Source organism: Candoia aspera, chromosome 8, assembly GCF_035149785.1.
Source record: "Candoia aspera isolate rCanAsp1 chromosome 8, rCanAsp1.hap2, whole genome shotgun sequence".
NCBI lineage: Eukaryota > Metazoa > Chordata > Lepidosauria > Squamata > Boidae > Candoia > Candoia aspera.
Window position 1 is genome coordinate 3,513,757 of NC_086160.1, and position 14,147 is coordinate 3,527,903.

The 14,147-nt window shown below is 40.9% G+C and overlaps 1 protein-coding gene across 4 annotated transcripts in view; it reads right to left on the reverse strand.

The window, feature by feature from the left end:
* LDB2 (LIM domain binding 2) overlaps window positions 1-14,147 on the reverse strand; it is a 167,225-nt gene that overhangs the window by 24,731 nt on the left and 128,347 nt on the right. For all 4 annotated transcript variants that reach the window (XM_063310250.1, XM_063310248.1, XM_063310249.1 and 1 more), the window contains exons 4-5: window positions 12,252-12,374; window positions 11,132-11,215 (exon numbers count right to left, since the gene is read on the reverse strand). In XM_063310250.1, coding sequence (XP_063166320.1) covers window positions 11,132-11,215; window positions 12,252-12,374 — 207 coding nt within the window. The remainder of the gene's footprint in view (window positions 1-11,131; window positions 11,216-12,251; window positions 12,375-14,147) is intronic.

The window sequence follows — 14,147 nt, forward strand, 5'->3', positions numbered from 1 at the left end:
TTAGCAAGCTTCTGCTGAGTCAACTTTCACCTGTCCTCTTTTAATCTTCACATTCCTCTGAAGTTCATCTGCTTCAGTGTCTCCATTTCCCCTATCCCTTGCCCTGAGGGTAACTTAAACTAAGTGTCTTGTTCCCCACAAACGAAGCTAGGTATTTTTGCTTGCGTTAGTCTTAGGACTGAGCACTGCTTGGGATGGATCTGAAGTAAGTTTGGAGAAATTTGCTCTGGAGAACAAGCAAGCATGTCAGCAACTCCTTCTAACTGCTGTGCCTCCTCATCTTCAGATGACTGTTTTCCCTTCAGATCCAAATTGCTGCAAAGTCCTTAGCAATGTCTTTTCTTCTATAACTGCATTTTCTTCCATTCAGTAAATTTTCCTCCTAGTTTCCTCTTTTTAACTATAGTTTCCAACTCTTCTGGAGTCAAAAGTAGCAGGAGTGTTTCTAACTACAACTGCTATCAATGACATCCTACCACTTTTAAAAAATCACAGTTGTTTTCCAAATCTGTACTGTTACTTCTTCCATCTATCTCCATTTACCCTTTCCTTAGCTTCTCCATTTGAAATAAATATCTATTAGCTTTTTAAAAATAGTATCTGTTGATGACTGTGTGAAAGGTGAAAGGTCCCCTGTGCAAGGACCGAATCATGTCTGACCCTTTGGGGGGATACTGCTTTCGTGACGTTTTCTTGGCAGACCATACAGCAGGGTGGTTTGCCATTGCCTTCCCCAGCAAGCCGGGTGCTCCTTTTACAGGCCTCAGAAGGGTGGAAGGCTGAGTCGACCTGAGTAAAGAGCCTAAATATCCCCTTTTAATCACAAATCTCAAAAAAGCTGCATACCCCCCGACACACAAAGAAGGGCTCTTTTCATTAATATATTTGGGGGGTATTGCAACAAGACCCTTTGTTTGTTTCTGTTTTAAACGTTTTCTTATCATATCTGTGGAACAGCCTAAGCCATGGTTTGTTGAAAAGACACAGTTATTTAGCCCCGTGCATAATGGTTAGCCTACTAGCACTCAAGGCATTTTAAGAGAATCACACTGCAGATAGTTGGTGCCCCCCAAGCAAAAATCTAAAACTCAAAGACCCTAACCGCCCAGAGTCCCTCCTTGTGGGGGAGATGGGCGGTGATAAATTTGATAGATAGATAGATAGATAGATAGATAGATAGATAGATAGATAGATAGATAGATATCTGCTTTGAACAGAAATGCTGGGATAGCCTGAAACTCAAGGCTAGATGATGAAGATTTCATCCAGGGAGAAGAAATGTCAAGCTTCCACATTTTTCCTTGCCTCCTGTGAGAAGACGGGATGCTATGAAATCTCTGAAGCAAGCAATTGTGGGAAGTTCTCACTACTGTTTTTGATGCCATCTTCCTAGCCTGAAGGTCATTATTTTGACCTTATTTCCATCAAAGTTCTACTATGAGGTCATGATAATTCTGGGAAAAGGTCTAGCTTCAGAAGGGTGCCATGCTAGTGTGACCACATGTCCTAAAGCACCTTTTTGGAACTCAGATTTGTTGGGCCGTATTTGTAGACTGCTGGTGAATTATGACTCAGACTGAGCAATTCAACAATTGCATGATTACATGGATACAGAATTTGGATACAGTAAATAAAGATGCAATAATGAGAATTTCAATGGAAGAACACCATTAAATTTACTTCGAACATTAGAGAAAATTGGTATGAGATGTTTTATTGTTTTTTTTATATTACCCCAGTTTTAATTGCTAAAATGGACAATTCATTTAAAAAAATGCTGGAAATGTAATGAGCAAATGGATCATTTTTTTTCCCATATTTGTTGTAAAGCTCAACAATTCTGGAAAATGATTCATACTACTATAAAACAAATTTTAGAAACTGAATTCCAATTTCAACCCACAGCATTCCTATTAAATTTCATTAAACCATATGTGCCCTCAAAGTGTACTGAATTAGCTCTATACAATATGAAAACTGCTGCAAGGATGCTTCTTAACGGAAATGTTGATCTCTTCAGACAATGGAACAATGGCTAACCAAGCTGCCGGAATGTGCTTCAATTTTATTTTTATTTATTTATTTATCAAACTTTATCACCGCTGATCTCCCTCCCAAGGAGGGACTATTCAATGTCTAGAGTAACTTCCTATCTTAAAAGCAAATCTGACACAGATTTCAACTCAAAACTGGGAACTATAATACACCATAATCTAAAACATGGATTGGTACATACCCAAAATTTGGGTCTATAAGAATTTATATTTTAATTTTATAAGATACTTAAATCACAAAAGATTCTTGTCATAATAGCGAATGAACTTATTACAATATATAACTTTATTTGGCAATTTATATTGTGCTGATTATGGTTCTTGATACTGTCAGCCCATTACAGATCTATATTCACTTTAGGCTCAAGTTTAACAATGAGTATTGTTCCCTTAATGTGATATAATATGTATGTGTGTGTGTATGTGTATATTAACTATTCACAATAATGAATGATATTTTACAAAGCTATAGCCTCCATAACACTGTTCAAAACCTGGTTAATTTATCTGTATTATATTCTTTTATTCTTTTTCTCTATTCTCTTGTGTACTTGTTTATATATTTTCTTCAAAGTGTTCTATTTAAGAAAGAGGGAAAGCATCAAATCTTGAACACCATCTTGCACTGCATTTGTGTCCTATTATCTGGACACTGAACACAGACCCAGATGAAGCTGGAAGAGTCGCCCACACGGTGGTACCCCACCGCATTGTGTCTACAGAATGGAGGCTGTAGACAACCCTTGCTTAACAGTTCGCTATGGCAACAGGTTGCTTTTGCAGTTGGATGATTTTTCTTCTGCACAGCTAACTGCTTTGGGCTTGGAGAATAAAAATGATTTATTCTGGCTCTCGGCAGAATTTTTCATCAGGATGATGGCCAACGTGCACTGAAAGAAGGGACCTCATTTGTTTGCATTATAAGTTTGAAATCTTATTTCAAAGTATATTAAACAGCATTAACCATTTTAACCACCAAGGATACTTCTTTGTTTGGCTTCATCTATAATAAGTCAATTGCAGATAGAGTACCTTTCAAGATTCATAAAACAAAATAGTAGATGCATGGTGATCTTTACCACAATTATCCTAATATCCTCATTACCTAGAATTACTTTTTTTCTTTATGGATATCAATTTATCCCAGCTTCTGACTATCAAGATGAGAATCTAGCCCCAGCATTCTACAAAGTCCCCCTCCCATAAACACAACATGTGTTTTCAAGGCCTTCCAGAGAGCAGATTTTTGCATGCTGCTCTTTTCTGACCCCTGGGGCTGCAGCTAAGTCCCCACTCTGCTGAGCAGGCTTTCCTTCTCAGTGGCTGCATTGCTGTGAAGCCTCCTGGGAAGAGATTTATTGTGCAAATTTAGCTATAATTTATTGTGTTCCTGTGGGAAGTTTATTTCGATCCCCTTGACCTTCCCTGTCTGGCTGGTATTTTTACGCTCTTGCTAAAGGGGAGAAAATCGGAAAAATTCTCCTTCTGGCCACCTGGAGAATTCTTTCTGATTTTTGTCCTCTTTGTGGGTGATCCTCTCCTTTTTGATGTGCATCTCTTGCAAGATGCCAAGCCAGTGAGAGTTAAAAGTCCCCTCTCAGAGAAATTGTTCCTGGATGCCCGTTGTCTCAAGCCACTTGCCCACAAAAAAGCAGATGGAGCTTTGATTCCACTGTTGCAGCCACCATCTTGAATTTTTTGACCACACGTTGCAGATTCCCCCTGGGTGTATAAGTGCAGCCAACAAATAATGGAGGGAAAGACTTGCAAGTTTTAACTGTGTTTGATTGGGAAAGGAAAGATGGGAGGAGTGGTTTGCCTGCTGGCGGTTGGTCTGTTTTCTTGCACTATACGCAAAGCCTTTTCTCTTCAGTTGATCAGTCTTTTGACTAGGAGGGGAAGAAAGGCTAGGAGGGGAAGCTGAAAAAGAGGGGGGTATATCACCCCCATGAACCTCAAAATATAACCCTGAATCTTCCACAGAAGTTAAAAGCAAGTAAAAGTATAATTATATTTGGAAGGGACTCCTGATTCAAGGAACTGTTGGTTGACTATGTGGTTGATTTCAATATGCTGCCTGTTAAAAGCTCAACTGTCCCTGAGAGTTTAGTACAGTGTTCCTCAACCTTGTCCACTTAAGATGTGTGGACTTCAACTCCCAGGATTCTCCAGCCAGCATGCTGGTTGGGGAATCCTGGGAGTTGAAGTCCACACATCTTAAAGTGGTCAAGGTTGAGGAACACTGGTTTAGTATGTGCTCATTGTCTCTATTTCCATATTCTCCCTGTGCAGACATCTGTATAATTATTTTTTTTTAATGCATCTTGGACCTCACTCCATCCAGGTTTCCCCCAACAAGAATGAGCCAGAAAATCACCCCATGTTCTGCTCCACCATTTTGCTTTTTTGGGGGGTCAATGTCCTCTCACAAACCTGTTCACAGAGGAAGGAATGCTGCACGTTCTTCTTTCCTTATATTTAATAATGCTTCACTTACAGTTAAAACTTGACGTAGTGTTTCACTTTGCTTTATTATTTTTAGACACTTCTGGGCTTTGGCACCAACCCAATAACTTCCTGGTGGCCCCAGCTACCTTCACTCCAAGAGAAGATTGCCAAGATAATTTTGGAATTCAACAATTCTAGTTTCTCCCTGCTTAGTGCAAGCTGTCCGTCTGTCTGGTATGGTATTGTCTCTATTGGGGCCACCTTGAATGTGTCAGGTTTAGCCCATTTTTATTCAGGTTAAGGCAGCATTTCAGTTGCCTGCTGCCACAGTGTGCTATTCCTGACCCCTGGAGACTACATTCCCCACCATCCGGGAGTCCCAGAGAAAAGGGGTCCACCTGGTCCATGTTAGATTGAAACCTTTCAGATGCTGCTGACCACTCTTATTGCCCTGCTAGTAATCCAAACGATATCAATGTGAAGTTCAGAGTTTGCGCAGATCCCTTGTCAAGAAAGTAACCAACACAATGTAGGAGAACTTCTGAGAACAAAGTTCTGAAGATGCAAGTAGCACTCTTTATACTTTGCAGTTGACTGGACTCTGTGCAGTTAATACCAATTCAGCTTTTCGGAGCTTACCTCCCTGCCCTTACTTAATGATAGTTGTTTGGATACCTGTTTCTATCACTTGCAAGGAAGGTGAGGTGGGTGTTTGGGGACAGAACCTTGTGGATTTCAGATTTTGCAAAGAAATGGGGCAGTTACACAAAATGTAGTTTGGGATCATTTTCCTCAATGAATAAATGAAGAAGTATAATATTTTGGACTCATTTGTTGAATTGGTTTCCTTTTTGTCTAGTTTTAGGACTTGTATGGAGGACAAATCACATATTTATGCAGAAATATTGAAAATTCAAAAGGGTTCACAAACTTTTAAGCACCACTGTTGGGACCGTCCATCATAGAAGACTAGAAATTACAGGTGGCACAAGCCACTGCCCTTGGGAGTAGCTAATGCGCCTATGTGCCCTCCACAACTTCTTCCTTTCTCCCCCGGTAGTACCAGATGGAATGGCAAGTCTGCAAAGAGGGAATACACCTTCATGCCTGAATATTCTCTGGGTGGTGGAGTGGTGATACTTTTTTCTGCAAGGAGGAGAGGGGTAAAATTTCTACCTTTGACTCCACTCATCTGAATGACACTTTCTGCACTGAATACCCAATGCTCCAAGACCTCCTTTCATCTAAAGAATCCTGCCCCACTCTGCCCTGTGGAAACATTGGTTCCTAGCTCAACTGACCGGATTGCCTCACAACTAGGATACAATTGGAACATTTCTCTATCCTGCTCCCTAGGAAAGTTCTTCACAGCTTCATTTCTCACAGCAATAATTGGTGAAGCCATGGCCATTTACACCACAAGGATGTTGATTATTTAATTTTACAAATATGGACGCCTGGACTCTTTTTATGTAGGAATAAAGCATAACATGCATTGCCCCCGAGATGGAAGGGTACTTGTGGGTTTGGATGACTTACTCCAATGGGACCCCAGTCTGGGAGCTAACTTCTGGGCAGGTGCTCAATTTGGGAAGTTCATCACACTGTGCCTTTCAAAGGGACCTGTTCTGAAAACTCACAACACTGAGTTCCACATCTTTGCCTGAGCCCCAGCCCTGGGCCAGGAGCGATACAGGCTGAACAAGCCTGATACAGCCCTTCAGCTGAATTCATGAAAAGGTGAAAGATTTACGTGATCTGAAGATAAATTGGTTGAATATGCCCCTATCACTCTAGCGAAAATCCCCTTTGGTTCAAGTGATTTTGCAAACCCCCAAGACTTTAGACCTGTTCACTGCTACTCAAGAGGGAAACTGACACCCTGTTGGGAGAAACATGCTATTTTTATGACAGCGAGAGTGGAAAGATTGAATAGAACTTTCCAATCATTAAAATGCCACCCGGAGAACAAATATTGCCAGCCCTTGGGACTGGACTTAGATCCTGAACACAATTGTTTGCAGGACATGGGGAACTCAATGGTTACAAGGAGCCCTAACAGTTATTCTTGTACTACTTAGCATGTATTTAGATACTCCAGTTGAACACTGCAGGTGGATAAAACGCCGTAGGGAAGCAAAGTCCGGGATTTCAAATCAAGAGTTTGAGATTTTAAACAGAGGGAACAAGAACTTGAATTACAAGGGCTTCCTTGAGAAGAACTTGCGGGACGCAGAGCCCCCTGAAGCTCCACAGGGGGACTCAAGGAGAAAATGGCATTAGCTGGGCCTAGCAGATCACCACCCTCACCTCTCCCCAGTCACCTTTCCTGGGCCCCTTACAAGAAGCAGTAAAAATGCCAGTCTAGTCATAAAAATGCTTGGAAGGCAAAGGAATGTGGATGACAGGGAGAAGGGATACTTGAAAGCAAGGAAAGCAATGGGAAGGAAGGCCAAGGGAGATTCACTTAGAAACAACACACTCAGTAGTAACTGTCATTCCAACACAGTCTCTGGATGTCTTCCTAGTCCCACACTTATTACTTCACTGCCTCTGAACTCATGGATTCCATGTACCGTGTACTCCGATTTGCAGGAACCCATATAAGGGGGCTGCATCCCCACTTTTTTTAGGTTTGCTATTAATTGAAGCCTCTGGTACTGAAATACATGTAATTTGTGCTTCTATTGATGGGAGTTCTAGTTTCTGTTATTAAATAAACTCATAAACAAGTTCATAAAGGAAAAAGTTTCGCCTACACAGGTCCAGGTCTGGGTTTATTCAGGACCAGGACCAGGACCAGGACCAGGACCAGGACCAGGACCAGGACCAGGACCAGGACCAGGACCAGGACCTCTTTCATTATCGTCCTTTCATTGTCTTCCTTCATCACACATCTGATAAGTTGTACTGGAATTTATGGAAGTTAATGTGCTTTAGCTGTATCAGTGGTGAAGACACTGTTAACTTCTTTGCCACAGGTGTACTAAGAGCATACCTCTCTGGAATTCCATGCCTAGTTGGAAGGTTGGAGCACAACAAAGTTTTCCAATTCAGGAACACAAGGATGGGCACACCTGATCAAGTGGCTAATCTAGGATGGTCTGTGTTCTCTAACTAGCAACTATGTTAGAAGACACAGTGGGGATCAGTCACAGTGTGTTTTAGTTCCTGCCACTGATTTTCATCTTTATGCATGACAAGGCATATTAATTTGCCCACTGCAGACACAATCTCTTTAAAAATGTACCATCCTTTTAAAGATTAAATGTTAAAAAAGAAGGGTATCTAGAGGGGGACAAGGAATCATGAAGAAAATGTGCAGTTGAGGCAAAATAGGTAATTTTTGTCATTTGCATGAGGATGTCATGACACAAATGACATCACCACGGCTGGCACAGAACGCCTATGAAAATGGATACCAATAGCTTCATTGGGAACTAAAGCCAGAATTTTGATTATAAGAAAGATCATTTCATTGGACACATCTTATGCAGGGATAATGAGGGTTGAAAATGTCTGGCCCAAGCTTTCTTTCATCTGCCAGTTATGGCAAAACATACTGCAAATTTGCAGTTTTAAAGAACTGCAGAGGAATGCTGTTCTTTAAAAATGCAAACTGCAATGACCTCAGCTAGTTGTATCTAATCTATGTGTATATTTACGCTGGCCATCTATTCTCACCTATTCCTCAGTAATCTTTAGCCATCTTTCAAGACTATCATCTTTCCAAGGGAGTTTACATACAGCACATTTTATCATAGATTCTACCAAATGTGCATGTAAAAAGGGCTTTGACCACAAGATGTAGCTGCCATCTTGATTTTTTTGACACCCCCCCCCCCCAGATGTACCTGATTTCAGGACAGAGCTCTCCCATATGCTTCCCTTCTCCCTCCAATCAACACTCCATGTACATACTTTGGAGAGAAATTGTAAGGAAAGATAAGAGATAGAAATTATTAAATACTCATTTTCAAGATTCACACATTGTGCTAAAGCCTCTTTTAATTAAATACACTCTCTCACATACACGAGTGGGTCAGTATGGGTCCAGCTATGGTTCAATCTTCTGTACACCATGATTGATTACTGAGCATTATTTATGAAAAAGGTCTTTAGGGTTGCAACAAGCCACAGTTAGAACCAACCAGGCTTAGTCATTTTCTTGCCAGTGCTCCTGTCCCCAACATCACTCTGCTTCTGCTTTCACCCTCAGCTCAGTCTCCACATGGAGAAAGTTAGTGTTAAAGATGCTTATCTGTATTCTCAGGTCTGGATGTGGCATAGAAATTGACCACACAAAGCATCACCAGTAGTGCATCAAGTGGTACATGCTGTAAAATTGTGCCTTGCTTGCTACACCTGATTTTACAGTCTGTTCACCATACCTTCAGCCTCAGCTAATTGGCCTCAATGTGTTTGTTTCACCGAACTCAGCACCTGCAAACAATTTGCATTTTAAACTTCACCAAATGAATCCCAAATCGACATTTCAGTATGCCCATGCTGAGGCCACATAAGGGAATGTTTTTGGCCTCCGAATGCTCTTCCAGGATTAAGCAGGAGGAAAAAAGGCATTATATCACCATAAAATGTCATTAACTAGGCAGTACAAAACTCCAAGATGGGTCCCCGAAGCAACTGTGGTTCTGGAATAGTCCTATTACAGTACATATAACATGCATATAATCTGAGCAGTCAAGCTGATATTGAAAAGTAAGCAGCATTACATTCAGCAGGCCTTGTGCTCTTGTTATTACAAACCAGATTTCAGCCTTAAGACCAAAGTAAAGGATTAGCCACAATCTAGAATTTAAAATGGTTTGAATTAGCCATGGTTAAGCATTAAGCATTGAGCATATCATGGCCTCTCATTGCTTGAGAGGCTACATCAAGAGTCATCATCCTTGGATTGACCCAAAATGATCAATGCTGCTGATTATTATTTTTAGCCCTTGGATATAGAAAAGTTCAGGAATGGCAGAGGGAGCTGCCTTCTCTCTACCCATGGCGAAGAGTGCAACAAGGAGTAAGTGGAAATTCCTCATTCTGTGCCAAAGTGGGAAGCCTCAAGCCTGTGGATCACATGGGAGAGTGCAAAAACTCAAACTTGAATTAACTATAAATAGGGCTGGTGTTTTGAACCTGGCAGTTGCTGAAATTCTTTCTTAATGGCTTTCTTAGTTCTTGCAATAAACTGACTTAATTAGAGATCTGTGTCCTTGAGTCATTGCCTATACAACTTCCTGGTCTGGTATCAGCCAAGAGAAGTCTGACAGGTGCAGGAAAGACCCACTGCTTAAGCACCGGAGCTCAGACAGCAGCAGGGGCCTACAAAAAACTGGATCAGGTTTAACTATCTATGACCTCTGGCTCAGTTCAGCAACTAAATCACAGTGAACATTTGATGCACTAACACATGTTAAGGAAAAATGGTGGATAATGTTCACTGGGACCTATTCATAGTTAACATGAAATGTTAACTATCCGGTTAAGCAACAGAATAGACACAGAGTTGCTAGCATCTTCAAGACCAACCATCTTATTTTTATTGCCTTAGGTTTGTGTTTGTAGACCTGGGCTATAATTCAGTTTACTGAATTCTGGGAAGAAGCTATCTTTTTTTACAGTCTCTTCCACAAATGGATGTCAAAACTAATGGGAGCTGTGAAAGAACTTCTGCAAACTGTGAGATGGGGCCGATGAAAAATACCAGTTGGTAGTAGCCAGCTGAATAACTCTGGGTCTCAAATGGACCCCATAAGCTTGATTGGTTGGTTTGCCCCCTTGCCCAGTTAAAGGCCGATGGTCAGCAGGAGTGGTACGGGGAACTCTTTTAACCTTTTATGAAAGGTGCTCTGCCTTTCATCTAAACTATCTACTGGCTCATGATTCCAACTAGAGAACACCTTACCACTTAGTGTGGATAAAAACCACAGAGGGGCAGAAGGCCTTGGGAGTGGAGTGTGTGTAATGTTCCACAGGGTGTGGAATTGAAACCGGAGATCCACATCTGAGTCCCTGTTCAAACACAAAACTTGCCTGAATGCCTTTGGGCCAGTTACTAGTTCCCAATCTAACTTACTTTACAAGGTGTTGTGCATTGCTTTGACTCCTGGAGAGAAAACAGGAGGTAAATGCAATTGCACCATATAGTATTGACCAGCCCCCCCCCCCAAAGTGTTAAATTTATTAGTCAGATCTTTTCCTGCAGAACTTTTAGCCTTTGTAATTATCCTTCTGAAATGCAATGGTGTTAATTAAGGATAATTTGAAGATGTGTGGACTTCAAGTCCCAGAATTCTGGGAGTTGAAGTCCACACATCTTTAAGCTGCCAAGGTTGAGAAACACTGTTCTAAGGCAACAAAACCAAAGGGGGAGCGAACATTTTCACTATCCTAGAATTCAAAAAATTGCACCATCTTTTGGCTGACTAGCCAGGTTATATCTCGTTGGTGAGAAGGACCTCCTAATGGAATGAAGAGCAAAATAGATTGGTCCCAGGTTTCCAGAAAACCAGCTTTGTTAAACATTTTGGTAGTGACTTAATCAGGAAGGTGACAAAGGCATGCAAAGTTCTCAGGAGAACAAGAGTAATGTCTGGAACAAATCACAGAAAGCTTACCCTGAGGTAGTTGAGGGTGAAGTTAGTCAGACCCATACGAGTGATGTTTTTGGACAGTTGCTCCAAAACCTGAGGGTCTTGTGCCTGCACCAAAAAACCAGATATATCTTCTTACGTTTCTATGAGAGACATGCAGAACTTAAACACAGGGTGCAGTTGATCAAACTCATCAGAATTATTGTACTGAAGAAAAATGATACCAGAGGCTTCTGCAGGAGGTATCAGAATAGTCAAGATGGTGGCTTCAATCATGGTTGCCGTTGAGGATTTTTTTTTAATCTGTCCTGTTGATGCCCCAGCAGCTAAGCTGTTTTATCTTCAGAATAGCCATGTTCTCACTATATGTTACCAAAGCTCTAAAAGAGCAAGGATGCTGAGATGATCCATTCTCTCCATCTTCCTGAGGAAAATAACGCTTTGAGCCAGGGCCTAACCCTAACCCTAACCCTAACCCTAAAGTTAAAGGGATGAAGGTCACGTAAAGGCCAGATTTTAACTTGATCTAACTTAGTTCACAGCTTAGGACATTGACAGGCTAATGAATTCACATTCCTCCTCTGAGATGCCCTCCCATTGTCTTCAGGGTTTCTTAGACAATGTCCTAACACAACAGTTACATCCATGCCTGTAATGCTAAGTTCTGTGCTCAGTAGACAAGATGGCCATTTTTAAAATAAGTAAATAAGAGTCGATTCAACACATTTTACATGGAAGAGAATTCTGAAGATAACTATACACTGAAAAGTCCTTGCACTTTTATGTACTATTTAACAAATCTTGAGGGTGATCTTGCAAATCTTGCAAGAGCAGGGTCTTGCAGCCAACCTTCTTGACTAACAAGTGGCTTATTCTAACACTCAGTAAACCTGAATGAGTGCAAGTGTGGCACTGAGTATGCCTCTAATTTTATTTGAAAAAGCAATTTATTAAGTGAAGTTTGGGAGATACCAACCTAAAGATCTACTTCAATGCCTCCTTGAACAATAACGAAGCAACACAACTTCTAAGATTTTCCAGTTCAACCTAGGATACATTTTCTGGGGCAGCAAATTATGGGTTTGGGATGCTGAATTTCAACACTTCCAGAAGTTTTAGAAAGCAGTTTGAGCAGAATACTTACATGCATGGCTAAAATACTGCGAGGGACGAGTTCTCTGTATTGTCTAATGGTAAAGTGCCATGTTTTTATTCTCATAAGGTCATCAAAGGTAAATTCCAAGATCAGACGTCCTTCTGTGCACACCTTCAAGCATAAAATAAAGGGTGACAAGAAATATAAATCCATTTACTGGGGTGCTTTATATTTTCAAAAAGAACAAACTTTTTCAAACGTCAATAGATTCTGCTGTTTGACTTCATTAGGGCAGTTGTATCATTTCCTGAACAAAGGAGAATTAAGAGAAAGCAATTCAATTGGCAGCAGTTGATCAAGCTGTAGCCTTTATAGCCTGTGAGCACTAAACCTTGTTTATCCCTTCTTTCTCTTTGAAATTGCTGTTGCTACTTAACGATACTAACCCTTGCAGTTTGAGTGTGATCTGCAGTAGTGTGTTCAGGATAGGTGGTTCTTCAAGTAGATGACTCCTTTACGTCTATTAATATCATCGGCATATGATATTAATTGGCAAAACACAACTAACTGTTCAGCTCACTTCAGCACAGACACATCCTATAGTTGTTAATGTTTATTCCATTTCATTTCCTCTAGTTTTTGCTTTTAGAATTCTCTTAGTTTTGTTCTGGGTTCATCCAGCCACCACCACGCATCCAAGCCATCGTCCTGCCCAGTGCACCTTAAAACATGGAACTCATCCCATTAACATTAATTTAAATGAGAATTAACTTCCTCTGCCTCTACTGGGATGAGATACTTTTTTCCTGTCAGACTTAATTAGTGAGCTACAGACAATGCTTTAAAAATGGGAGCGGCAACACCAGAACAAAAAAAATCCCAGCCCATCCAAGATTGGCATCCTTCAATGCTGCAAACTGTTACTTTTTTTTTTTTTAAAGAGAGCTGTGTTGTCTTCAACCAATGCTTCAGAGGTTCAAACAGGACAACAGGTCCTAAAAAAACAAGCAAGCAGCTGGGCTGAGGGTCACATTTGGTTGAAAGAGAAACATACAGTGGCAGCAAAAGCACTGTATGGAGTCAAAGGTTGCAAACTTCTGTTTTAATGATCTTTAGTCCTCTTGGTTTAAACTCCTCTAAGCAAACACTGAGGGACAGTAGCCATGTTAGGCTGGAATTCTGGAATTTCAGGGAAATTAAAGCCAAGTATAGTTGAGTATGAATTGTGGATTTCGAAAAGCAAATTTTGGTAACTAGGATTCCATGGGGGAGATGCTAACAGAGAAAGGAACTTGGCTAGGATTTCTTAAGAAAGGAAAAACTAAAGGCACTTCTGAAAACAATTCCAAAAATTGATTTTTAAGGGAATAGAGAAAGGAAGAAAGCAGAAGCCACTGTGTCTGCACAGTAAGCTTTGAGAAAAATCTGAAAACAGAAGAGGAAATGAATAGGAGACAGAAACAAGGCAAGCCACCGAGAAGAAATACACAGAGTTGGCTCAGCAGTGTAGCGAGGGTGTCACAAATGTTAAAGCTCAGAAAGAATGCAATTTGGTGAATGGTGCTAAAAACAGCATCCTTCACATCTACTGAAAATAAAAGGAAAAGAATCAGCATGCCAGCTGCTCCAGGAAGAAATCAATGTCCTAGCAGTAAGAAGGAAAAGGCAGAGCTGCTCAAGTCCTATGTTGGTTTGGTCTTCTCTAAGAAAACATTCCACCAGGCAAATGTGAAGATCAGGAAGAAGGGGCAGAGATGATGAAACATGCCAATTTGCTTTGCATGAATTCTAATATCCAGGGCCTATGGATTGCATTCCAGGGCACTGAAAGAATTTGCTGTTGGCCTGGCAGAATGTTTAGGTCTTATCTCTCAGAAGCCCTGGAGAATGGAGAAAAGGGAGAGCCAGGGAACTTCAAATCCGTGATGCTTACCAGAACTCAGT